Here is a 26,822-nt window from a genome sequence, read left to right on the forward strand (position 1 = left end):
CTGATGGGCATAAAGTGACTACAAATTAGAATGGAAAAAAACAGTTCTAGGCATCCTAGACATACTAGGCTCTTTTGCTACCATAATATATTTAGGAATGATGAGTGTATGCAGGGGGCTATGGACCACATTCAGTCAACATGCACTCCCTCTTGCAAAAAATGTGGTAGTGAAGGTCACAGGGCTTATTGATGCCAAATCTAATCATTTTGCTGATGCAATCAGTAAGAAATATAACATTCAAAATAGAGAATACTGAAATTAGAAGTGATGTTCGAAATATTTAGCAACCAGAACAGTAATATTAATATGTAAATAAATTTGTAAAATTTTTTTTAAAAAATTGACAAATTTTTATTCTCTAAATAAACTGTGTATATATTATAATGCTGATTTGATTTCTGAATCATTTGTTGATTTTTAGAAATTGTTGGTGTGATCTTTTATTTTATACAGCTAAATGATGTCAATGTCTGAGCTATGATTTGATGTAGGGAATAGCATTAGATGACTTGTTGTCTCGGTAAGAAGAGAAGTTCTCTTGATATTAACAATAATGTTCTCTCTCTGTCAGCTTCTGAACTGACAGCAATTACACTTAAAATTTTCTAATTCTTATAGTCTGAGATTTTTAATATATTCGGTGCCTGTTATCAACTAAATCATGAAAATCATTTATTCGAATGCCATATTTAATTAGTTGGCATAGTTTTTATTAATTTTTGTTCACCTTCAATCCGTGGAACTTTACAAACATTTGGCCAAGTTTCAGAATTCAATAAATTTGAAAGAACTTAAAAATGTGTTATATTTTTCATTTTTGTCCTAAAACAATAAATGTATTTTCGTATAATTTCTTAGCAAACATAATAGTTTTTCTCTTAGATATGACTTTATTTAGTTTCTTTTTAAACGGTATATCATATTTCTTCATTTCTATAATATCTTCTGCTTCTTTCATAGTTTAATTTATTTAGTTTTCTTTGTTTAGAGAGCCTGTGTAGCTCAGTAGAAGTGGCGTTTGCACTCGATGACTCTTGACCACACGAAGAAAGACTTAAGTTTGAGTCTAGTCGCTGGCTGGAGGAACATTTTCTAAGCCTTTTTTCGACCGGTTCCCGAGTTAGTCGATCTCTGGCATGGGCAAGCTGGTTTTTTCTCCTGGAAACTTGGGTTTTTTTTTGTCCCATAAACTCAAGAAAATCGGCCATAGAACCCACACTATTTTCAGACATTAAAAATATCATGTTATGGACCACAAGATGGTGGCACTTGTTAGCTGCCTTCTTCACTGCATAACGATTAATTAGTGATAGCCTTGAGCCAGCTATCTTTGATTGGCTGCAAGTGGAGATTGAACTGCCCACTCAGTTTCCAAAAGTTAGATAGAGCTAAAAACAGCCTCGCCTACTGCCTATACGGGAACAAATAAAAAAAAAGGCATTACCTGATTTTTTTTTTTTTTTGATTATATGTTTATCACTTTGTTTTTCGAATTAATCAGTCAGCTTTAACAGCTGAAACATTTCCTTTATCTAAATCTAAAGAAATTATCCACAATTTCTGTTTCGAATATTGTTTATTAAAACCAATCTAAAAAAAAAGAAGTTTTTAACTATTCCCATTTCACAATTTCTGTTAAAGCGAATGCACAAGACTGTACAATTTCCAAGCTTTTTTGAAACTAGCATTACAGGCTGCCCATCAAGGGCCAAATATTCCTCCACTTTTCATTATTTCAATTCTGAGTTATATATTATTTAATTCTTTCTAGATGTTTATCATCTGACACATGATAGTAAGTATAAAGTTTATCAAAAAAAAGATTTAAAGTGATTTAGTCGATTTACATTTTTTATTGCATGAACTAGTGATAACTCAATATGTTAACTTAGATTGTGCCAAATTAAAACATCCAGAAATTTTTTAATTTTAGCTCAAACTCCATTTATTTTTCCTAACTTTACACTGGCACCATCTGTACAAAATCCATTAATGTTTGCTGGAAACATTTCTCTTTCAAACCATCTTTTTGCACACCAACAATCAAGTTTGATACATATTATATACATACATACATACACACACATTATATATATATATTTATATATATATGTACATGTGTATTGATATATAATTTTGCATTTTAAGTAAATTATCATTGTCATCAAATTCCTGACATGTACCCTCAAGGAGTGTACAGGATATGATAGTACTAGATGAAACTTACATTATTACTAACTTCCTATCAACAATTTTCCTCCAAATCAATCTGTTGCCTGTCAAGACTCCAACATCATCAGATCTTATATTTCTATCTTCTAGGGTACTTTTTACTGTATTAATCCACCTACATCTTGGTCTTTCTCTTGGTCTTTTTTCTGCCAACCTGTCAGAAGAGCACTTGTTTTGCTAATCTTTCCTCTCCCATTCTGTTTAAGTGACCATACACTTGAGATTAGCTCTACTAACACATTCCTGAATGCTAACAATATCAAGTTCTTTCCTAATATCCTCATTTTTAATATGATATTGCCATTGATGCCATCTGTTCACACTGCTAATCTTTCTCAAGACTCTCATATATGCAGTCTCTAGTCTTTGGTCAAGTGTTTTATTTCTAACGCAGCTCTCAGATCCATAAGTTTAAATTGGTTTGAACAGTGTCTTGTATACAGCTAATTTGATTAATTTCTCTCTTATTCCATATAAATTTATTTAGATGACTTCCTACCATTCCAGCTTTATTGATTCTGTTGTCTCTTTCTATATTTAATTTACCATCTTCACTAAAAATTGTGCCTAAGTAGCACAGTGTTGCTGTGAATGTTTCTTAGATGTTGCTTCAACAGGAGATTTATTTATCAGTGGTCACCACAGCATGCTATGACATTTTCTTAAACTAATGTGTTTATATTACAATTTATATTATTAACTAAATTTGCTGTTTATTACACCAGTGCATGCTGGCTGAATATCAACCCTTACTGAAGCAACACACAAATGATTTACATTTAAAGAAAGAAAGAAAGAAACTGTTGGTGAAATAAGAGTAGCAACAGTTGTGACTATGTGAGAACTGTTGAGAAAAAATCAAAATGATTTTGTTATAGGAAGAATCTAACAGTGAAAATAATACAACAGAAACCTGAGACTACTTGGAGAAATACTGAAATAGAATGGCCTTTTCAAATCAGTGATATCCTTTTATTGGAAACATCTGAATTTTAATCTGATCAAAGAACCTTGAGGGCCTTTTTAAGTAGAGGCTGATAAATAGCAATGGCATCACCTAATCTTTACCATGTATATTTAGTGTATTTCAGTTTAATTTCAAAGTTAGTATCTGTGCATTATGGTATTTCCTGATTCCTTGTCCAATGATTTTTGCTTTGTTAAGTAGTCTCATCCTTCTGTTCACAGTGGTGTTTGAGCTTTTGTTTGTATACAGTTCAGAATATTAATATGTATACTGTATAAACATCCCCCCCCCCTCCCACACACACACATACTGAATTGAAGTGTGGTAGTTGAACTTGGATTATGAAAAAAGTGATGAGGATGAGGAGAGGGGAGAGAAAACTCCTGTATCACTCCTAGAAGATACAAATTATGAGATGACAGTTTTGATATCATCAAAACAGCTTGAAAAGTTGTACTTAAAATAAATATCAACGAAACAAAAGTTGTTAAATTGAACAGCAAATGCTAGAAAGAAATTGACCAACAGGGCAGGACTTAAGAATGTTATGGGTGCTAATAGTGATACTGAAAGCAGAACTGATAAGAATATTACACAAAGATTGACAATTCCATTATAATAATACAGCCTTGACATTCCTTCGAGAAAATTGAATAACATGTGGAAACCATCCAAATATTATAAAACCAAAATAAAGATCTTCAATGGAATGTAAAGGCTGTATTATTATGTGGATCAGAGACATGGAAATTGACAAAGAAACAGGAATCAAATTAAATAGTTCTCAGTTTTGTGTCCCAATTGTATAATAAATATTTTAAGGCTTAAAGTGCTGGGAGAAATTTATGTTAGAGACTTAATGGAGTAAAACAGCACTGAAAAAGGATCTATTCTGAACTCTGCACCATTCTCTTTGATATTTCAGAAGCCTTTGCCCAGAAAAAAATTTAAAAATAAAAAGTAAACGTATCAAAGCAACAGTGTTCTGGATTCTGAGCCCATACCTCTAGTTCAACCTCTTCATACAGTAGTTAACATGTTGTCGAAAAGGCTTAACATTGCTGCTGTCATGCCCTTAGTCTTGGCCATAATTTTGCCATTGCTCCAAAGCAAGTACCAACACTGTACCTAATTTTAATATCAAATGCAGTATCCTTAATTTGGCTCTGGAAATAGCTAAAAATATTAGACTTGATATCACTAGCATTTTTTCTCGATCTTCACCTTCTAAAAGAAATGTATCGTCTTGTGAAGTCAGCTTCATTTATCATCTTTGTTATTGGTTAATATTGTGATTTTGATATTTAAAAAATCTATTACATAATAAAAGTTTCTGGGTAATTCACATTATCATGACAGTGCCCCTTTTCCATCTTACATATTCATGAAATCATCAACTACAGACAACATACAGTTATTATTTCTTTTAACATTCAGGGAAAAGTGTTTATTTTTGACAAATTCATGGAAATATATATTACTATTTTCTTCTAAAAACTGATATCCAATATTTAAAAATCCAAACCTGCAGTGAACTTGTTAAAATTCCAAATGTTGAATTTAAAATTTTTATTATTAAAAACAGTGGTCTTATGTTTTTTTTAAAGATGTTACTATTTAATTATTTATTTGTAATTTGAAAAAAATTAAGGAAATTTCTCTTAATTTTCTGAAGCCAGAAAAATGTTTTTTGATAAATATTATGCACTCATGATTAGTTTCTAACACAAAGGGTATTTGAAAAGTTTATGGCTTGCCATGGATGCAAACAACAGATTAGTTTGAATTCTTTTTTTTTTTCAACATTAATCTTTTCTTAAACTAATGCACTTGATCCAACAATGCTGCAATGCAGTTATACCATCTTTATAAGCTGATTTTTCAAGATTTACAAAAAAAAAAAAAAGTTTGTTTGACAAAAATTGTTTTCCAGCCAAGAAATTCTTGAGTTTCAGGGAAAGCAAAAAGTCCATTGAAGACATATCAGGCAAATACAGGGATGCACAGTAATTTGAACCCAAGTTCCTAAAGTTTAGTCAATGATGTGTCTCGATAAAACAGAACGTTTTTCTTGGCTCCTAGTGAATTTTTGTTGTAGAAGATCATAATTGTTGTAGAAGGTTCATGTAGTACTTTTCATTTATAGTTTGGCCTTTTGGAAATAACTGATCATTATTTATCCCCTTAGAATTCCAGAAGACTAATGCCATGATTTTGGCATTGACTAGCCAGTTGATTGCCTTTGCCTTCTTCTGAGGGGAGATTTGGGATCTTTCCATTGTTTTGACTACTCTTTCTTCTATGATGGAACTCTTATCAGTAGTCAAAGATTCCCTTCAGAAAATTGGATGAATTCTTTGTAAAAAAAAAAATGCTCCACTCTTTCAAAATTTCAAAACAAACATGTTTTGGTTTCAGTATTAACAAATGTAGCACCCACCTTTGACTTTAGTTAGGATATGGTGCACTCATTCATTTGAAATGTCTATAGCCTCACCAATTTTGCAAAATTTAATTTGGTGGTCTTTCGACACCATAACATAGACTTTTTTCCTTCATTTCTTCATTTGGTGCTGTGGGCAATCATCCATTGTGAGAATCGTCTTCCAAGCCCTCTCTGCCACTTTTTAATCATCAAAAACAAAGGATCATATTCCCCTTAAGTATTATCCATTTTGGTTGTAATTTCAGTTAGTCATTTTCTTTACAAAATATAAAAAGTGCTCAACACACTTCAATGAGCTACCAAACAAAAACTGCTTGATGGATGATTAGCATTTCTCATATATTCACATTAAAGATGAATGACATGAGCTTTTCAAACACTCCTCCTATGTAGCAATTTTTTTTAAATGACTTGATTTTCATTGCTATTGTAAACACATATTTGAGAACTTCCCCTTGATTGAAAATGCAGCTGTCTTGGGTGTTTCAGAAAGAAATAGTGCCATTTCTTCAGAGAATCTTCATGCCACTTGTCACTGTTATATTTAATGCATTGGCAGTTCCAGTTGATGAAAATGATCAACAGGCTCGGCGAGAAAGACAAATGTTACAAAGAAGTTATTTTCTTTTCATTGCTGCTATAGTAAATAATAATGTTACAGAAGTAATTTCTACACAAGGTAAGATTTTGTTTAAACTTGTAATTTTTTTTTTTTTTTCATATTCATCATTAAATTTAGCATGCTAAAGTTAGAATTTAATTTAGAATAAAAATTAAAATAAAATAAAAATTCTAGATTACATCTTTGGATCATTTTCCTCCATATTTTACTGTCCTACATCATTACTGCTATCAAATTAAACTTTCTTTCATATCCCTTTCTACCACTTTCTTCTTGATCTTGCCATACAAGGATGTCATTTTTCATTATCGTGTCTACTTTATTTACAACACAATCCTGTTTTCTTTCCTGATCTCCCTACATTATAATATAATAATAGTTTAATATAAGTTTATCTAAAAGAATTAAGGTAGATGTCATTGACCTTGTCTACCTTAAGTTACAACTTCTACTCAAAGTATTATTCCTTTCACCAAAGATGCAAATCATATATTCTTGCCTTTTCATTCTTAACTCTTTCTCAATACTATGGTTTTCCTTCACCCCTCTAGTGTTTTTAGTCAGCACAAATATTACAGCAAAAAATACAAACCATGGCACTTCACCTCTTCATGTTATAGATGCATATAATGCCAAGGGAAAACTTTTGCCTGTAAGTTTTCACTAAAGACAAAATCTTGATTTAACTGTCACATTTTGAAATCCCTTGTATTACATATCCTATCTATTTTGCCATTGTCTGTCACAGTAGCAGCTTTGGCCACTCTTATCATTGCACATCAGATGTAGGTCTTGATTTCTGCTTGATACACAACGCAAAAAAAATCATGTCCATTGTCGACTTCACTGGCATGAATCTGGATTGGTTTTGCTGATATTTCTTGCACATCTCAACCATATAGTTATTTTATAATTCTCCCAAAATTTTTATGTGCAATTCCAACTTCCTCTATAATGTTACAATCCCTGCATGTACTTCATCTTATAGAATGGTGCTAGATAACTTTTTTTGCCAGTGAATTGGTTTTGCCTTCCCAAGCAGTTCTTTTAAAAAGGCCATTTAGTTACCCAGTTCTTTAATCACATATACTCTTCCATATTTCAACCAATACCTATGCCTAAAATAAAAAAAAGAGGGGATAAATATTCTTCATGAGATAGCCATGATAAAATGATTATTATCTTGTGTATCTCTAAAAATCTGGATAGTACTTCTGCTTGTGTAATGTAATGTAATGTAGTATTTTATGTCCTTCATATAGTGATATATTGGTTGGTCTCTCCTTCCCTGTTTTTCCTATGATCATATCAGTCACCCACTCCTCTTAGAGCATGCCATCCGAATTTCATTTTCTCCTCTTCCTGGTCTCATTCAGTAATTTCTTTTTCGGTCTGCTCTTTCAAGAACTTGATTACTTGTAACCTTTTATATATATATATATATATATATATATATATATTTTTTTTTTTTTTTTTTTTTTTTTTTTTTGTCTAATCTGCATCATTCTTAGTAGCTGCTTCAGGCTCATCATTTTCTTCTTTTCCAATTTCTTTTTCCAGTAGTGTATGTTTCTGAGGTATACATTAGTGTAGAATATAAATAGTAAGTCATCAGTTGTATTCTTCATTTCTGTTGATATTTATTTCCTGTTTAGAAAGGCGCTTTTGGCTATTGTATTTGTATTTCTTTTCTTTATTATTTTTATTTGTTTGACTCTTTGTATTTTTTTTTTGGTCCACATTTTCCATCATCATCATCAGTAATTAGACTTCCCAGATATATAAATCTATCCACATTTTCTATGATTCCATGGATCTGTATTATTCTTGACATGATGTTAGGGCCTTCCTCGATGAGTCTAAGGACTCCTTGGAGTTCCCCTTTCTAATAATAATAATAATAACCCACTGATGAGACCTCAATAAAGATTGAAACCAGTCTGGGTAGTGGCCCCTTGACTTTAATGCATAGCATCATACATCTCCTCAAGGAGATGGGCTTTGCATTAAGGGTAAATATTAAGAATAGTGATCACAGCTTATTCTACCTTTACCACGAGTTGCCTAGACTTGCAATACGTGCAGGCGCGAACTTGACTTATTTTGTCTGTTTGCTTACTTGGGAAATGGAGTAAAACCAGGTTTAAAATAGCTTGGCATCTTTAACAATAATAATATCCTTTGCTTTATTTGCAGTTATCATTGTATGTTTAGTTCAGGTTTATCAAAACTCTCTGTTAGTTTATTAACTGTACTTTGCAGGGTCTCTTTGTTCTCGGTGATATTAGTATCATGTCATTTTGCATATCGTAGGTTATTTATGTTTTTTCCACCAATTGAGATATCTCAACTGTATTTTCAATTTCTTACATAACCCTTTCTGAGAAGATCCCAAATGACAATAGTGATAACACCCACACATCCCTGTTGTACTCCTCTTTTTATATCTATCCATTGTGAAAGTGTATTGTTTATTTTTATTGCAAACTGTTGATTCTAGTACGTGTTTTTATCTTTAAATCTTTTGAGTCTGGATCAATGCTTTTTGAAAATCTATGAACTCTATCTCATATTTTGTGCAACAGGTAATCTTTCACATTCCATTCTGAAGTTTAGTAATGTATTGCTTGTAGTTTTTTTTCCACTTCTGAATCCATATTGTTCTTCAGCTATTATTTTATTTATCCAGTTTTGACATGTATCCAATAATATTATAAGAAATAATTTCAAAGCAATGCTCATTAAGCTAAGTGTTCTGCAATCAGTACATCTCACTGAATTTGTCTTTTCCATAAATGAGTTTTCCATAGTTATTATTATTCAGAGACTAGCCATCATTCACATAATACCTATCATACCTCTCTTTACACTCATTCACTGATGAAGCATACACAGCCAACTGTGGCAACCCATTCACCCTCCTCCCAGCAAAAAGCCTAGTTCTAACATTTTTGCTAACCACACACTTATACAACTTCCACTTGTGACCTCTTCTTCCCATGTACTGAAAAAAAGTCTTCAGTGTCAATCTTATAAAAAAAAACCTTTAATAACTTAAATGCTTCTATCATGTCACCTCCTTTTCATCTATCAGCTAACTTTTGAAGCCTACAGACTCAAACTACTCTCATAGGGAGCATTTCACAGATCAGCCACAATCTTTGTCATGGTATCTGGGAATCTAGATCTGTTCTGTAGTAGTAGTCCAGATTTGGCCTTATATAGATGAACAATAACCAGTCTGTGCCTGCTTGTTAGTGTATTCTTCAACAACCAAGTAACAGCACTTTCTCAAACTCCTGAAAACCAAATACATTTAGATGCAAGCCATCCACCTTATATAAATCCTTCCTTCCATCAAACTCACTTCACAAATCAACGTACTCCACACCATTCCACGTGCACAATCTGTGCACTGACTCCTTCGCAGTTATAGTTTGCCTCTATCATACTGTGGCAACAGACTCGCAACTTTTACTTTCTTACTCCTCTTTTTCATATGCACTGTAAACTCTTTAATGTCTTCTCACATACCACACTTGTTACCTGCTGAATCATTTGTGCCAGACAAAATAAACATCTCTTTCACCTTAACCTCTGCATCCTTACAGCATCACTGACATCCTTTATCTTAGTTCCTGTTTTAGGCAAGAATTATATGTTAAATTAAAAATTTTTTGTTTAACTGGATACCTTTATCTTCTGAAATTTTAGCATTTCATTTGTAACTAAATCTGGACTCATTGATTTATTCATATTTAATTTTTAAAATGCTTTTCTTTCTTCTTAGGTCATAATTAAAGGAGAAATCTATATCATTCTCATTATTAGTTTTTAGGTTGTCCCATCTGTGAATATAGGTCTTTAATATATTTCTGTCAAGGTTCTAGGATATCTGTTTTTCGTTGAACATTATCTCTTATTTTATTTTATTTTGTTTTCATTTTTGATACATGTGAATTATTCGTTTCTTTTCTTTCCTGTAAATTCTTTTATCTGTTGAATTTTGTACAGTGACATCTGTCTATCTTCAGTTTTTTGATATTTGTCATTCAACCATATTTCCTTTGTCTCCTTAGATTTCTGACTTATTTCTTTATTTAGTTTTCTGTATTTGACTTTTTAATTTTTTTATCAATCTGACTGCCATTGGCATAACATGTAACTTGCTGCTTGTGCCAAGAGGTTGTTAGTATTTTCTCTTCAAAAATATATAGCTGCTATTACATTTTTCCCTGTATCACTGTAACTACAAACTTTTCTTTAGTAAAAAAAAAAAAAAGTTTACAAAGCTTATATTACTGGTTGAAAGTTTCCAGTCTTGTGTGGGAAAGAAGCGGGTAGCTCATTAGAAGCCAGTTATCAAATTGCTGCTGCCAAAATATTCATAGTATTTTCTCTTCCAAAATATGTAAGTCCTGTTATAATATATGCCATCTATGAATTATCTCCCATGTTAGCTTCTGAAGCAAAATTAGTTTGCACCAATAAAGTGATCAAAAAATATGGCCCAAACTAAAAAAAAAAATCCTGTCCCTGATAGTATTCCTCCAATTGTCCTGAACATTTGTGCACCAGAACTTACCCCTGTCCTATGTTGCCTGTATATACTCTCTTACTTCACTAGTATCTATTCCACAGCTTGAAAATTGGCCTATATTCAACCCATTCCCAAGAAGGGCAACAAGTCGCTGCCGTCTATCTCCCTATTTTGCTCACCTTAGCCCTGTCTAAAGTAATGAAAAAAATCAATTCCCAAATCCTATACTACCTTGAAAGCACCCACCTAATAAATGACCACCAGTATGGATTCCGTCACTGCCAATCAACAGGAGATCTGCTCACATATGTCACCCATCTCTTGGTGAATCTCGAGTGGTTGCACTTGATATCTCCAAAGTTTTTGACTGGTCGGCACAAAGGCTTACTAAGTAAACTACCATCGTATGGTCTGTGTTAGGACTTTGTGATTGGATTTCCAGCTTTCTGTCTGGATGCACCCTATGTGTGGTGGTGGTGGATGGTTCCTTATCTTCTCACCATTCAACTAATGCCAGAATTCCACAAGGTTCTGTCCTCTCACCAGTCCTTTTCCTGCAATATATCAATGACCTACTTCAATTGAACTCCAACCCAATACACAGTTTTGCAGATGACAGCACATTGCACTCTTCCCTTTCATTTGATAAACCTTACTCTACACAACTCACCCCAACTTACAGAACCTCAATTCTGATCTCCAAGCCATCCTCCAATGGAGTTCAGATAACCCCATCAATTTCATTGCTAATAAAACCCAGTTTTGTCTTATTTCTCTTAAAAAAAAAAAAAAGAACCATTTTTTTCCAGTATTATTTGATACTCCAATTCCCAGACAAGATGAGATTTACCTTGACATCAGGCCTCTCCTGACAAACACATCGCAACCATTGCATCCCTCAGCTTCAAAAAACTAGGATTTCTCTTTCACTCAAGATGTTACTTCACTCCTGAACAGCTTTTAACCTTATACAAATCCACCCAGCTATTGAATACTTCTCTCACATATGGGGTTGGCCCCTAAAACTGCCCTCAAAATCTTTGACTCAATACAAAGGAATGCAATTAGACTTATTAATGACCCATCTCCTACCATCTTGCTCCCCCACTTTCGCAAGAATAAGATAAAAAAATACTGCTCAAATTAGACACAAAAAAAGTCTCCTGGCCCTGATGGTATTCCTCCAATTGTCCTGAACGTTTGTGCACCAGAACTTCGCACAGACATTTGGTTTCCACATCATGTGTATTTTACAAATATTTCATGGGAAATGTCCATCTGAAATAGCATCCATAATTTCCCACTTAGTACTAAGCCTGTCGGAACACGTGCAGCTACTGCTCAACATCCCTTCATAGTACACCTTGAAACCCAGAGGACAAGTTTCTTTTCCTCCTCCAACTGCTGTTTTGTGAAACAGTCTACCCCCCCGTTGGGTTGGGTTTCCCAAGGAATACAATCTTTTAAATCAAATGTAAGCAAGTTTCTCCTTTCCCAACCGACTACCCATATATGGTACTAATGTACTATATGTTGATCTACCAACCTCTCGTGTATGGGCTCCACATTACAAAAAAAAAAAAAAAAAAAAACAGCATGGATTGAAGTGCATATTTCATAAGTGCATGTGTGTTGAGAAGAAGTCAGGAATTTGTTACTTTTAGTATATCTGCCAATATCAGGTCGCCAAAGTTGACTGACAGAACAGAATGGAGATTCTTCCATTTATGTATTCTTGCCAGTCAAAGCATCATAGAGGTATACTTGTGGAAGGCTTTCAGTATTGGGATAACATTATAATGTAAATAGGATGTTTAATAAAAAAATAAGCAGTTATAACTCTACAAGTGTCAGGGGTACTAGTACAAAAAACTGGGATCCACATATCCCACCACAAAACTAATGACTTGATCAAAAAGTTACCTAATCAGCCAAAAGAATTTTTAAAAATTTTTTATCATCAAAACATTAATTAGTCCCAATATGATGCACCAAAAATACACTAAAAGAATATTCTGTTAAGGCCAATTGTAGATGGACAAGATTCCTCGACCTCAAACTTAACAAAATATCTGTCAAAATTGATATTACCACACATAGGAAAGACAGAATCATAGGTAAAAATAGTTTACATTTTATTGAAAAGGTAAATGATATCAATATAGAGCCTTCAGACATCTTAGCAAGTTTAGATGTAATTCAGTCTTTTCAGAAATGACACAATGGAGCAACTCATAAACCTTTTCCCACCAGACACAGTAAGACTGTTCAAACACTATGGAAAACACTTTTTTCATATTTCAAGACAAATGTTGGGAACAAAAAGAATGACTTTGCCATGGGTTCTTCCTTTTCTCCAGCCTTAGCCAACCTGTTTATGGAAAATTTTGAAACAAATGTGATAAAAAAAAACTATCAGAAGAAACCAAAATTTGGTTATGTTACATTGACGATATTTTTATTTGGTCAGGAACAATAGTTAAGTTAATTGATTTCACAGATTACCTAAACAACTTGCATCTGAATATAAAATTCATTCTTGAAATTGGAGGATTACAAAAAATTACCATTTCCTGATGTCCTTGTCAAAGTAAATGAAGAAGAAAAAAGGTTATCTTTTTCCGTATACAGAAAATCTACCACAAGAGGAAGATTTTTAAATGCTGCTTCACACCATCATCTATTACAAAAGATAGGCATACAATATATGAAGTACGTCAATTAGAAGGAATGAAGAACTGCACTACTGAGACAGAACCTCGCACTGAATAGTTATGAAGCCAAGATGATCAACAAAATTCTTAATACACCTCCTGCAGCTCCCTTACTTAAACAAGATTTTAAGAATGCATTCACCCTACCTTACATCAAGATTATTACAGACAAATTTGCTACGTTACTCCATGAGTATAACATCAAAGTGGATTTTTTATTTGTGCATAAAATCTCCACATTCTTATATCCACCAAAACTTCCACATCGCTCCATAAAAAAAAAACAAGCGTTTATGAGATCCATTACTCTTGTGGCATTTGCTATGTAGGTCAGACAGGAAGGTTGGGAGGGCGATCCGTGTCTGAACACGTAAAAGATGTCGAGAAAAGAAGAGAGCGTAAATCAGGCTTGGCATTCCAGACATTTACCACAGGTTTGGCAACAAGCAAAATGCCATATATTGATCATAACTGTTTTACAAGAAAGTTCATGGAAGCTACAAATGCTTAGGATCCCTACTCAATGTTACAAAAATCGAGGCTTAATCTTACACCAAGTATGGTCTGCTTTCATTAAAAATCGAACTGCCACGAACCTAGGATATGGCATGCGGGTTGCCACAGAATGTGACAGCAACAACTAGCAGTGTTTCAACATGCATACAGTAATTAATTTAACATTTTTTATTCAGGTTTCTTATTTGCATGTACCAGTTGTGAAGTTATGATAACATCTAATATGTGTAATTAATTGTTTCTAGTCTTTTGTTGTTCAGCAATCCCTCGATTAGTGCACCTAATGCATTATTTAAAACAGGTGCATTAATTGAAAACGCACTAATCAAATGTAATAACCTATGGGAAAATGTATAATTTGTTCCTCAGATTTCTTTTTTGACTGTTAATTTTTTTATAAAAGAATTAGGGTATGTCTCAGGGCTTAGTTAAAGGAAAACCATGAAGCTGAAAGACGATAAAACATATTCGGAATATAAATTTATTATTCTGCTTCTTAATAAAGAAGTGAGCTAACATAGTTTGGCGGGCATTCTCTTTCTTTTTTCCATACAACTGACGGTATGGCCCTATTGCCTCTTCTGCAAATTTTACTGGTACTCTCTTCACCAGGGTCAGTCTCCAATCATTGCTGCTTAAAAACTTCGATTGTATGAAAAATATTTTCAAATTGTTTCTGTGAAACCTCTTTTACACATGATTAAAGGTTAGGAAAATAATTTAAAATGAAAAAAGTAAGGAAAACAATTGCACGAGATATGATCAGCAAAATACTATGTAAAGCAGACATAAATTTTGGTGGTAAATTTGGAACTTAGCGTACATGGAAATAGTGTAGTATTCCATTAAAAAAATAACTCTGTAAAATGTTTCAAATCGGTAACTAAATTATTTCACCCTGGTCAGTGATTTTTTTTTAAATAGTTAGCCATAAAAAATGTATAGATCGAAAATTTTTAAAATCTGTAACGTTTATTTTTAAGATGTATATAGACACACTAATCGAATTTTAGAGGCACACTAATCGAATTTGGGTATCGGAAAAAAATGATGAACTAATCGGGTGAGCATTAATCGAGGGATTGCTGTATACAACTTTTTTGTATTAGTTCCTCTGATGACTTACAAAACTTACAGGGTTATATTTGCTTATTTTTATTAAACTCTTTATTTACATTATAAAGTGGTCTCAATACCGAAAGCTTCCCACAGAAATATCCTGTCAAGACTTCCTCACTCTAGCTATGCAATTGACACTTACTTATTCTGGCTCAATGTATATATGCATCACCGGTAGGCTCTCTTATATTTAAATGATATTTTGTGTTAAGCTTCTTCCCTCCTTCTCCCTTCATTTGTTAGCCCTGCTGAGCTTTATCTTTAATTTATTCTTTATCTTAATTATCTTTTAGTATCAAATTAAACTTCTTTCTTAGCTTAAGATTTTAATCTGTTTGTGCATTTTGTTTATTAGTCTTTCCTAATTTTTTAAGTTCATCGTGTAATTTTATATTTTTCTTAATCACATTGAAAAAATAATTTATTTTCTATATAATCACTTTTCATTATATATTCTTCCAAGTTATTGCATAGGGTCCTTAAAATGGATCCTGATAAGGAGTTTGTCTGATAAGGTATATAGAGTTGCATATTATCTAAAATTGAATTTTCTCTTTATGTTCAAATATGTTAACAGACTTTCACTTGCAGTTTATTATATACTAGTGTTTAGAAGATTCTAATCACCAGCATATATAGACTTTTAAAAAAAAAAAAATGGTATTGAAATGGCCACAGAGTCATAAAAGATGCATTTTATAAGTATGTTCTTGTATAGTGACATGATTATCATAACTTTTTGAACCTAGAGCTACTTTTTTTTCCTTTTACGCTTTTATGTGTGTATTACACCCATGCAAAATTATAGGCCTGTCATACATTAATACCATAGTGTGATTTGAAAGTCCTATTCACGAGCCTAAATATGGAACATTTTTGAGCCACTTCAGACATCCAGGTGGATGGTGGTTTTCATGCAAGATGATAAAATTCATTTGACACCTAAAAAAATATTAGATGATTGGGAATGAACTGTAGACTTCTCGATGTGCAGAAAAAATGCTCTACCACCTACAGTATATACAGGGGGAGTCTGGAAAGTTCTGATATAAACACCTAGAACAAAATAACATTAAAGAACTCATATAACCACAAGAAAGAACATACTATGATATAAGAACATAAGTTACCTTCATAACTCTGCTACTAGTATGTTCTTTCTTGTGATTATATCAGTTGCTTTAATATTATTATTTTGTTCTAGGTGTTTATCAGAATTTTGCAGACCCCTCTTGTAAGGTATAGATAATTTAGCTTTATGTAATTTTGCCATTAAAATGCTGTGGTTGTAGTGAAGGGGTGATATCATTTCCAGTTGTTTTGTCAGTAAGAACAGAACTATAATAAAATAAAAAAAACTTAGTCTTGAATGAGGGACTAGTTCAGTAATGAAAATTATTACTCATTAGCATATCCTTCTGCCATAGTGATGTTAGGTTTAACACATCTTATGATCATTTACATATAATATAGTATTATATTGATCAGAGTTGAATTTTTATTTGTTAATATTTCTGTTGTTTTTGCAAGAATTGGTCATAATCTGTAATAAATCACATATCAAGTTGCAGTTCTGTAAAAATTCAATGTATGTGTTTGAAGTCATACTTTATTAAACTTGAACACATTTTTGACTTAAGCCTAATATCAGAACATTTGCTGCAGTAAATGTTCTGACTAAAACAAAAAAAAAAGGAAACAGTTTAACAAATTTTAAGAGATCCTAAATACTAGATTACATTAAATTTCAATTTCAGCTGGTATAGAACTGATATTAATTCATACCGTTTTGACAAGAAAAATTGGTCTGTTTAAACCTAATTTAAATCACATGAACATCTTTATGTGTCTTGAATCTCAAAATTTTATCTCATTTCTTCATTTTTATCTACCTAAAGCAGTATATAATTTTAACACTTGACCTCTTCCTGCCCCAGTAAATGGTCTGAAACAATTGAAACAAAAATTGAATTGGCACAATAATTTTAGATTTTAAATACACAATTTGAATAAAAATAAAATCAACCCAGCCAGAGTACCTAGATAACTCCACAGACAAATGGGTGGACTAAACAATCCTTTTAGGTTCTTACATTTGGTGAAATATACCCAAGCTTGACAATTCCCCCCCCCCCCTTTTTTTTTTTTTTCAGTCTCTCTAAATCTAAAATGATGGAAAGGCATCAGTGTTTGTGTGAATTACAATTTTTTAAAAATATTATTTAATATATTTAATTAAATATATATTTAATATTATAAAATAATTAAAATATTATTTAATAAATCTGTCATTACCTTAATGTTGTATATTTATTCACTGAATTTTCTTATAAGATAATTTCTGAAACTCAAATGTCTTTATAATGTTATTCATAGATATGCAGAATATGCAACAAGTACTACTCACTGTTATTCAGGGAGCTGTTGAATTTGCTGATCCAGTGGTAAGAACTTTTCAGAAAAACTTAGCATTTTTTGCAGATTTAGGTTTTATAGTGAAGAAAGTCATAATTAATAATAACACAAGCTGGTGGCATATGCAGGTGATTTTCAGAAATATCAGAGATATCTCAAGAAATGTAATTTACTATTGAGGCATGCAGTTTGGATTTGTTTGAAATGTATTGCATACCATATCAGTTATATATAAAATTTACACTCATTTCACAAACAAGGTGAATGACTATCATCACTGACCATGTCAGCAGTTGTGAATGCAATAATGTACACTGCAGTTAGTGTTGTGCAGACTTTAAAAAAAAAAAAAAAAAGAAGTCTAGAAAGCAGTCAGTTTCTAAACAGATAGAAAGTCATGTGATCTTTTCATAAATACCTGCTGTCCTTTCTCAATCTTCTCTTTGAACTTTGAGAATTAGGGGTTAGGAAGTGTGGAAATAAGTTGGTGCGAACACTTTTATGGAAATGTCCTGATTGAAATTCTTTTAGTTGGAAGTTGATAATTTTTTGGTATTTTGCATTTTTAATTAACAGATTCACTTTAGCAAATCCTAGGCAATAGTAAAATCAAATTATTAGAACAATAGCTGAGAGAAACTACAGTTGCTGGATTTACTCTTATTTATTATAATGATCAACTTCTACATGTTTTGCTGTTTATTAACAGGTTTTTTTTGGAAGATAAACATATTAGAGAAATGAATAACTAACTCTTATTTAGAAGTATTGGTCAAGTGTTAAAAAACCATTTAATCACCAACTAGTTTCACCGGCTATTGCTTTCGGTTTCTTCAGGGTACAATAAGGTAAGCAAAGTAAATTAGAAGTTAGACATTAACGGACAATTCTAATTCAATAACAAAATAGTACTGAGCATGAAACAATACACGTGTCGTGGATACATGATTTACTTGTTGAGAAACATTTTGTAGTTGGTACTGAAGTTCATTTCATGTGTGTTTAGTGATCTGGTTAAGGTCTTCCATATATCAGGTAGGATTAAACCTTGGTTCCTGTTGAGGGTTTTTGTGGAACGAGCAACTGTAGCTGCTTCTTTGAAGATTCAGGAATGGTAGTTTTCTTCTATATAAGACATATAACTTTTATTCCATTCAATAATGTGGTTGGTTGTAGAGAAGTGGGAAGAAAGGCCAGATATATCTTGTCTGTTGTTTCTTACATAACCGATGTGTTCCCTTTGTCTCATCTCGAAGCTTCTAGATGTCTGACCAATGTAACAAAGACCACAGGAACAAGGGATGTTGTAAACTCCTGCATACTTGTAGAAAGGATTGAAGTCTTTCGGTGATCTTAGAAATTTCTGAATAGTTTCAACTGGCTTGAAGGTTACTCTAATATTGTTTGGTTTTAGGAGGAGAGCCAGTTTTTTGGAAATGGTAACAACGTATGGAATAGTTATAGTGGTGATATATTGGGTGACATCTTTGTGGTATGTCAGAGAAGAGAATCTTGTTGACAAGTCTTCTAGGATAGCCATTTAAGAGTAAGTCATTGGATATTGTAGTCAATTCTTCTTGTAGATCATTTTGCTCCGTAGTGAACTGTATAGCTCTTTTCTTTAGCATATGAATAATGCTGAGTTTTTGGAAGATGTGGAACCTCCGGAAGCCATGGGATGAAGACAATTAAGTGGTTTTGCTTAAAAGAAGAGAGTGTGAGGAATCGTTTTAGGAAGAGGGTGTTAGAGAGGAAGAAGAAGAAGTGAACTGTTTAGCTCTTCTTTAGCATATGAATAATGCTGAGTTTTTGGGAGATGTGGAACCTCTGGAAGCCATGGGATGAAGACAATTAAGTGGTTTCGCTTAAAAGAAGAGAGTGTGAGGAATCGTTTTAGGGAGAGGGTGTTAGAGAGGATTTTGGATGGACTGGAAAGTGTACAAGATTGGTGGAAACATAATTCAAAAGTAATCCTGAGCTGTGCAATCTGCAATCCTGAGCTTGGTGAGACATCTGGAAAGATTAGAGAGCAGAAGGAGGGTTGGTGGTGGAATAATAATGTACAAGTGGCAGTGACAGCTAAGAGGAAGGCAAAGCAGAAGTGGGATGAGTCAAGAGTGGAAGAAGACAGAGAGGTGTATAGAGAGAGAAAGCAAGAAGCCAAGAGAGTTGTGGCACAGGCGAAGGCCATGGCATAACAAGATCTGTATGATCAATTAGAAAGAAAGGAAGGACAGAGAAAAATTTACCAACCAGCGAAATGTAGAAATAAAGCAGCAAAGGACATCTTACATGTGAGGCAAATCAAAGACGCTGAAAGAAGAGTATTATGGAGGGATGTGGACATAAGAAACAGATGGAAAATATACTTTGAGGGACTTTTGAATGAGTAAAATGCAAGGACTTGCAGAGAAGATGGACAGCCTTCTGAGGGGATGGTGCAGAACATCAGTAGAGTGGAAGTGACAGAGGCCATGAAGAGGATAAGGAATGGAAAATTAGTGGGCCCCGACAGGATTCCAGTGGAGGCATGGAAAGCACTGGGGGAAGAGGGAATTGACCTGCTGTGGGACCTGTTCATGAAAGTTTGCCAACAGGAAAATATACCTGAGGAATGGAGGGAGAGTACTCTTGTCCCCATCTACAAGGGTAAAGGGGATGCACAAGACTGTAAAAATTACAGAGGAATAAAGTTGATGTCCCACACAAGGAAAATCCTAGAAAGGGTTCTTGATGGAAGATTGAGGAAGGAGGTGGAGAGGAACAATGCAAAGGAACAATTTGGCTTTATACCTGTTAGATCAACAACAGCTGCTATCTTTGGGTTACGGCAGATAATGGAAAAGTTTCGAGAGAAACAATGGGAGCTACATCTGGCATTTATTGATCTGTAGAAAGCATACAATAGAGTGCCAAGGCAAGAAGTCTGGAGGTGTCTGAGGGAGAAGAAGGTTCCGGAGAAATATGTCAGGTTGGTGTGGGAGATGTACAGAAATGTGAAGACAAGTGTTCTTACCTGTCTGGGACAGACAGAAAGTTTTCAAGTAACAGTTGGCTTGCATCAAGGGTCAGCATTAAGTCCATTTCTGTTTAATATTGTGATGGAGGTGGTGACGGAGGAGGTGAGAGAAGATGTACCTTGGACAATGTAGTATGCAGATGACATCTTGCTGTGTGCAGATTCAAGAGGTGAAGCAGGAACTAAACTGGAAAGATGGAGAAAAGTACTGGAAGAGAGAGGTATGAGACTGAGCAGAAGTAAGACAGAGTATATGGGTTGCACAGTGGGCGGCGGTCAGGAGACATCTTGAGCTCGAAGGAAATGTCATCAGGAAGGTGACGGACTTTAGATACTTAGGTTCAACAGTGGAAGAAGATGGAGGAGCTGAGAAGGGAGTGGAATGCAGGATACAAGCGGGTTAGAGGAACTGGAGGGAGATGGCTGGAGTGTTATGGGATAAGAGGGTGCCGATCAATCTGAAAGGCAAAATCTATAGGACAATAGTGAGGCCACCTATGATGTATGCTATAGAAACTGTGGCCCTGAGGAAAAATAACATCAGCAGGATGGAAGTGGCAGAAATGAGAATGCTTAGGTGGATGTGCGGTGTGACCAGAAAGGCTCGTCTGAGAAATGACTATGTGAGGGGAACAGTGAAAGTTACGAACTTAGGAGCGAAGATACAGGAAGCAAGGTTGAGATGGTTTGGTCAGGTGATGAGGAGGAAGCGTGGGTGGCCAATGAAGAGATGGAGGGAGTTGGTAGAAGAGGACCTGAGGATGAAGAACTTGGATGTGGTGACAGCCCAAGACAGGAGGATATGGAGGAGACTCATCATCACCAGTGACCCAACTTAAGTGGGAGAAGCTGCAGAAGAAGAAGAAGAAATGAACTATAGCTCTTTTCTTTAGCATATGAATAATGCTGAGTTTTTGGGAGATGTGGTGTGATGAGCTGAAGTGTAGATAACATCCAGTATTTTGTAGGTTTTCTATAAACAGATAAGTTGACACTGTTATTTTCTTGTTTCTTTATTATGATGTCCAGGAATGGTAGTTGTTTGTCCTTTTCAAGATCTAGTGTGAATTATAGTATGGTGGAACGAATTGATTTTGTTTAGGTAATCCAATAGCGCTTCCTTTTTGTGGTTCCATATGATAAAGATGTCACGTACATATCTAAACCATGCTGTAGGTTTTGGGTTAATCTGAGATAAGATTTTAGTTTCAAGATCTATAAATAAGTCAGCACAAGAGGGTAAGAGGGGACTACCCATGGCCAATCTGGTTAATTGTTTGTAAATGGTTTTCTTCCATATGAAATAGTTAGAAGATAAACAGTGACTAAACAACAAAGTGATGTCTCGTGGGAACAAATTGTCTAAGATGGTGATGACTTCAACTAATGGAATGTTGGTAAACAGGGAGGTAACATCAAGGCTAGCAACTATATCATCTTCAGAGATGGGGACGTTTTTTAATTTTTCAATAAAATGTTGAGAGTTTTTAATATAAGTATCTGAGTTATGGATGTGTTGTTGTAGAATTTTGGCTAGGTGTTTATTTAGACAGTAAATAAGTTGGAGAGTTGATTCCATCTACTATGGGGCGTAATGGGGAGCCATCCTTGTGCACTTTTGGAACACCGTACAGCCTAGGAGTTAGAGGATGCATAGATTTTAACTTTTTAATTAAATCTGTAGGCCAGTTTGTCATCTGACGTAATAATTCATTGGTGTCGTTATGATTTTTTAACGTTGGATCTGTATTGAAGACATTATAGACGGACATATCTGGTAACAGATTGTTGAGTTTATCTTCATAGTCTTTTGTGTTTAATATGACAGTACAGTTCCCTTTATTTGCTTTAAGTAGGATGATGTCTTTGTTATTCTTTAAGTTGAGTAGGGTTCTTTTTGACATGGGGATGAAATTGGTGTGTGGAGATCTGTAAGAACATGAGATGATTATGCTGCTTTTCAATCTAAGGTCATTAGCTGTAAGTTGTGGTATTAATGAGATGGCTTTCTCTAAATTGCAGATGATATCTACTTTGGGTATTACAACAGGTATTAAGGCAAAACTGAAGTCTTTTTTGAGAATAGCGATCTCAGGTTTTGTTAGTATGTGCTTTGATTGATTAACGATCACCTGGTTATCTGGTAGAGAAGGTTTAGACTCGATGATCTAGTTTCCCTGACTCTGCATTAGGTCTTGATTCAGTAAAGAACTTCTTTAGGCTCCTGATTCCAAATACATTCTCGATTTATGTCCATTTGCTATTTCTGAAGGTTTTTATCATAACTTGTGTAAATCATATTATCTAGAAATCTCCAAATATCGTCATCCGCGGTATTAGAGATGTCTGTAAAGAACTCATAACATTTTGAGCCTATTTGGCTTAGTGTGAATCTTGAATGACGTATTCTTTCACGTAGAAGAGAGAGTGATGTTTTATGATAAATATGTTTAGCTTGTCTGGAATTAAAAAGTTGTCGAGAAGTAGGAATTTGGGGATAACGTTGTTGGCTCGACGTCTTTTTAAGAAAGTTAGGTGATTTAAAAACTTAGCCTTTTTACACTTTAAAAGTTCAAGATGGCATACCTTCCATTTAGTAATCTCATCGATTCTGTTCATATTTGAAATTGTTATAATTCTTGACCACTGAGATTAATGAATAACTAACTCTTATTTATAAGTATTGGTCAAGTGTTAATAAACTATTTAATCACCAACTAGTTTCACTGGCTTTTGCTGTTGGCTTCTTCAGGGTAAAATAAGGTAGGCAAAGTAAATTACAAGCCAGACGTTAACTGACAATTCTAATTCAATAACAAAATAGTACTGAGCGTGAAACAATACACGTGTCGCGAATGCATGATTTACTTGTTGAGAAACATTTTGTAGTTGGCACTGAAGTTCATTTCATGTGTGTTTAGTGATCTGATTAAGGTCTACCATATATCAGGTAGGATTAAACCTTGGTTCCTGTTGAGGGTTTTTGTGGAACGAGCGACTGTAGCTGCTTCTTTGAAGATTCTGGAATGGCAGTTTCTTCTATATAAGGCATATAACTTTTATTCCATTCAATAATGTGGTTGGTTGTACAGAAGTGGGAAGAAAGGTCAGATATATCTTGTCTGCTGTTTCTTACATAACCAATGTGTTCTCTTTTTCTCATTTCGAAACTTCTGGACGTCTGACCAATGTAATTAAGACCACGGGAACAAGGGATGTTGTAAACTCCTGCATACTTGTAGAAAGGATTGAAGTCTTTCGGTGATCCTAGAAATTTCTGAATAGTTTCAACTGGCTTGAAGGAAAGCCAGGTTTTTGGAAATGGTACCAACGCATGGAATAGTTATATTGGTGATATATTGGGTGACATCACGTTATCCATACGTTAGCACCATTTCCAAAAAACTCGCTCTTCTTCTAAAACCACACAATATTAGAGTGACCTTCAAGCCAATTGAAACTATTCAGAAATTTCTAAGATCACCAAAAGACTTCAATCCTTTCTACAAGTATGCAGGAGTTTATAACATCCCTTGTTCTGTTTTCTTAGTTACATTGGTCAGACGTCTGGAAGCTTCGAAATGAGACAAAGGGAACAAATCGGTTATGTAAGAAATAACTGACAAGATATATCTGGCCTTTCTTCCCATTTCTCCACATTATTGAATGGAATAAAAGTTATATGCCTTATATAGAAGAAAACTACCGTTCCAGAATCTTCAAAGAAGCAGCTATAGTCGCTCGTTTAACAAAAACCCTCAACAAGAACCAAGGTTTAATCCTACCTGATATATGGAAGACCTTAATCAGATCACTAAACACACATGAAATGAACTTCAGTGCCAACTACAAAATGTTTCACTCTCAGTACTATTTTGTTATTGAATTAGAATTTTCAGTTAACGTCTAGCTTGTAATTTACTTTTCCTACCTTATTGTACCCTGCAGAAGCCAACAGCAATAGCTGGCAAAACTAGTTGGTGATTAAATAGTTTATTAACACTTGACCAATACTTATAAATAAGAGTTAGTTATTCATTAATCTCAGTGGTCAAGAATTATATCAATTTCAAATATGAACAGAATCGATGAGATTACTAAACGGAAGGTACGCCATCTTGAACTTTTAAAGTCTAAAAAGGGTAAGTTTTTAAATCGCTTAACTTTCTTAAAAAGATGTTGAGACAACAACGTTATCTCTAAATTACTACGTCTCAGACAACTTTTTAATTCTAGACAAGCTAAACGTATTTATCATAAAACATCACTCTCCCTTCTACATGAAAGAATACATCATACAAAATTTACACTAAGCCAAATAGACTCAAAATGTTATGAGTTCTTTACAGACATCTCTAATACCATTGATAAGATATTTGGCGACTTCTAGATAATGTGATTTACACAAGTTATGATAAAACCTTCAGAAATAGCAAACGGACACAAATTGAGAAATTCAATTATCTGTATAATAATCATATTGAGTCTAAACCTTCTCTACCAGATAACCAAGTGATCGTTAATTAATCAATCAAAGCACATACTAACAAAGCCTGAGATTGCTATTCTCAAAAAAGACTTCAGTTTTGCCTTAACACCTGTTGTAATACCCAAAGTAGATATCATCTGCAATTTAGAGAAAGCCATCTCATTACTACCACAACTTACAGCTAATGACCTTAGATTGAAAAGCAGCATAATACTCTCGTGACCTTCCAGATCTCCACACACCAATTTCACCCCCATGGAAAAAAGAACCCTACTCAACTTAAAGAATAGCAAAGACATCATCATACTTAAAGCAGATAAAGGGAACAGTGCTGTCATATTAAACACAAAAGACTATGAAGATAAACTCAACAATCGGTTATCAGATATGTCTCTATAATGTCCTCAATACAGATCCAACGTTAAAAAATCATAACGACACCAATGAATTATTACGTCAGATGACAAACTGGCCTACAGATTTAATTAAAAAGTTAAAATCTATGCATCCTCTTACTCCTAGACTGTACGGCGTTCCAAAAGTGCTCATGGATGGTTCCCCATTACGCCCCATAGTAGATGGAATCAACTCTCCAACTTATTTACTGTCTAAATAAACACCTAGCCAAAATTCTACAACAACACATCCATAACTCAGATACTTATATTAAAAACTCTCAACATTTTATTGAAAAATTAAAAAACGTCCCTATCTCTGAAGATGATATACTTGCTAGCCTTGATGTTACTTCCCTGTTTACCAACATTCCACTAGTTGAAGTCATCAGCATCTTAGACAATTTGTTCCCACGAGGCATCACTTTGTTGTTTAGTCACTGTTTATCTTCTAACTATTTCATATGGAAGAAAACCATTTACAAACAATTAACCGGATTGGCCATGGGTAGTCTCCTCTTACCCTCTTGTGCTGACTTATTTATAGATCTTGAAACTAAAATCTTATCTCAGATTAACCCAAAACCTACAGCATGGTTTAGATATGTATGTGACATCTTTATTATATGGAACCACAAAAAGGAAGCGCTATTGGATTACCTAAACAAAATCAATTCGTTCCACCATACTATAATTCACACTAGATCTTGAAAAGGACAAACAACTACCATTCCTGGACATCATAATAAAGAAACAAGAAAATAACAGTGTCAACTTATCTGTTTATAGAAAACCTACAAAATACTGGATGTTATCTACACTTCAGCTCATCACACCACATCTCCCAAAAACTCAGCATTATTCATATGCTAAAGAAAAGAGCTATACCATTCACTGCGGACCAAAATGATCTACAAGAAGAATTGACTACAATATCCAACGACTTACTCTTGAATGGCTACCCTAGAAGACTTTTCAACAAGATTCTCTTCTCTGACATACCACAAAGACAACGTGATGTCACCCAATATATCACCACTATAACTATTCCATACGTTGTTACCATTTCCAAAAAACTGGCTCTCCTCTTAAAACCACACAATATTAGAGTGACCTTCAAGCCAGTTGAAACTATTCAGAAATTTCTAGGATCACCGAAAGACTTCAATCCTGTCTACAAGTATGAGTTTACAACATCCCTTGTTCCTGTGGTCTTAGTTTCATTAGTCAGACGTCTAGAAGCTTCGAAATGAGACAAAGGGAACACATCGGTTATGTAAGAAACAACAGACAAGATATATCTGGCCTTTCTTCCCACTTCTCTACAACCAACCACATTATTGAA

At 34.0% G+C, this 26,822-nt stretch overlaps 1 protein-coding gene across 1 annotated transcript in view; it reads left to right on the forward strand.

Moving 5' to 3' along the window:
• Window positions 1-26,822, forward strand: part of LOC150109266 (exportin-T-like) — a 359,762-nt gene that overhangs the window by 291,939 nt on the left and 41,001 nt on the right. Inside the window, exons 21-22 of the mRNA XM_090401965.1 lie at window positions 6,120-6,327; window positions 17,536-17,603. Of these exons, the coding sequence (XP_090258091.1) occupies window positions 6,120-6,327; window positions 17,536-17,603 (276 nt within the window). The remainder of the gene's footprint in view (window positions 1-6,119; window positions 6,328-17,535; window positions 17,604-26,822) is intronic.

This window comes from Typopeltis vanoorti, chromosome 2 (genome assembly GCF_054136105.1).
Source record: "Typopeltis vanoorti isolate ZY-2024b chromosome 2, IOZ_Tvanoo_1.0, whole genome shotgun sequence".
Lineage (NCBI taxonomy): Eukaryota > Metazoa > Arthropoda > Arachnida > Uropygi > Thelyphonidae > Typopeltis > Typopeltis vanoorti.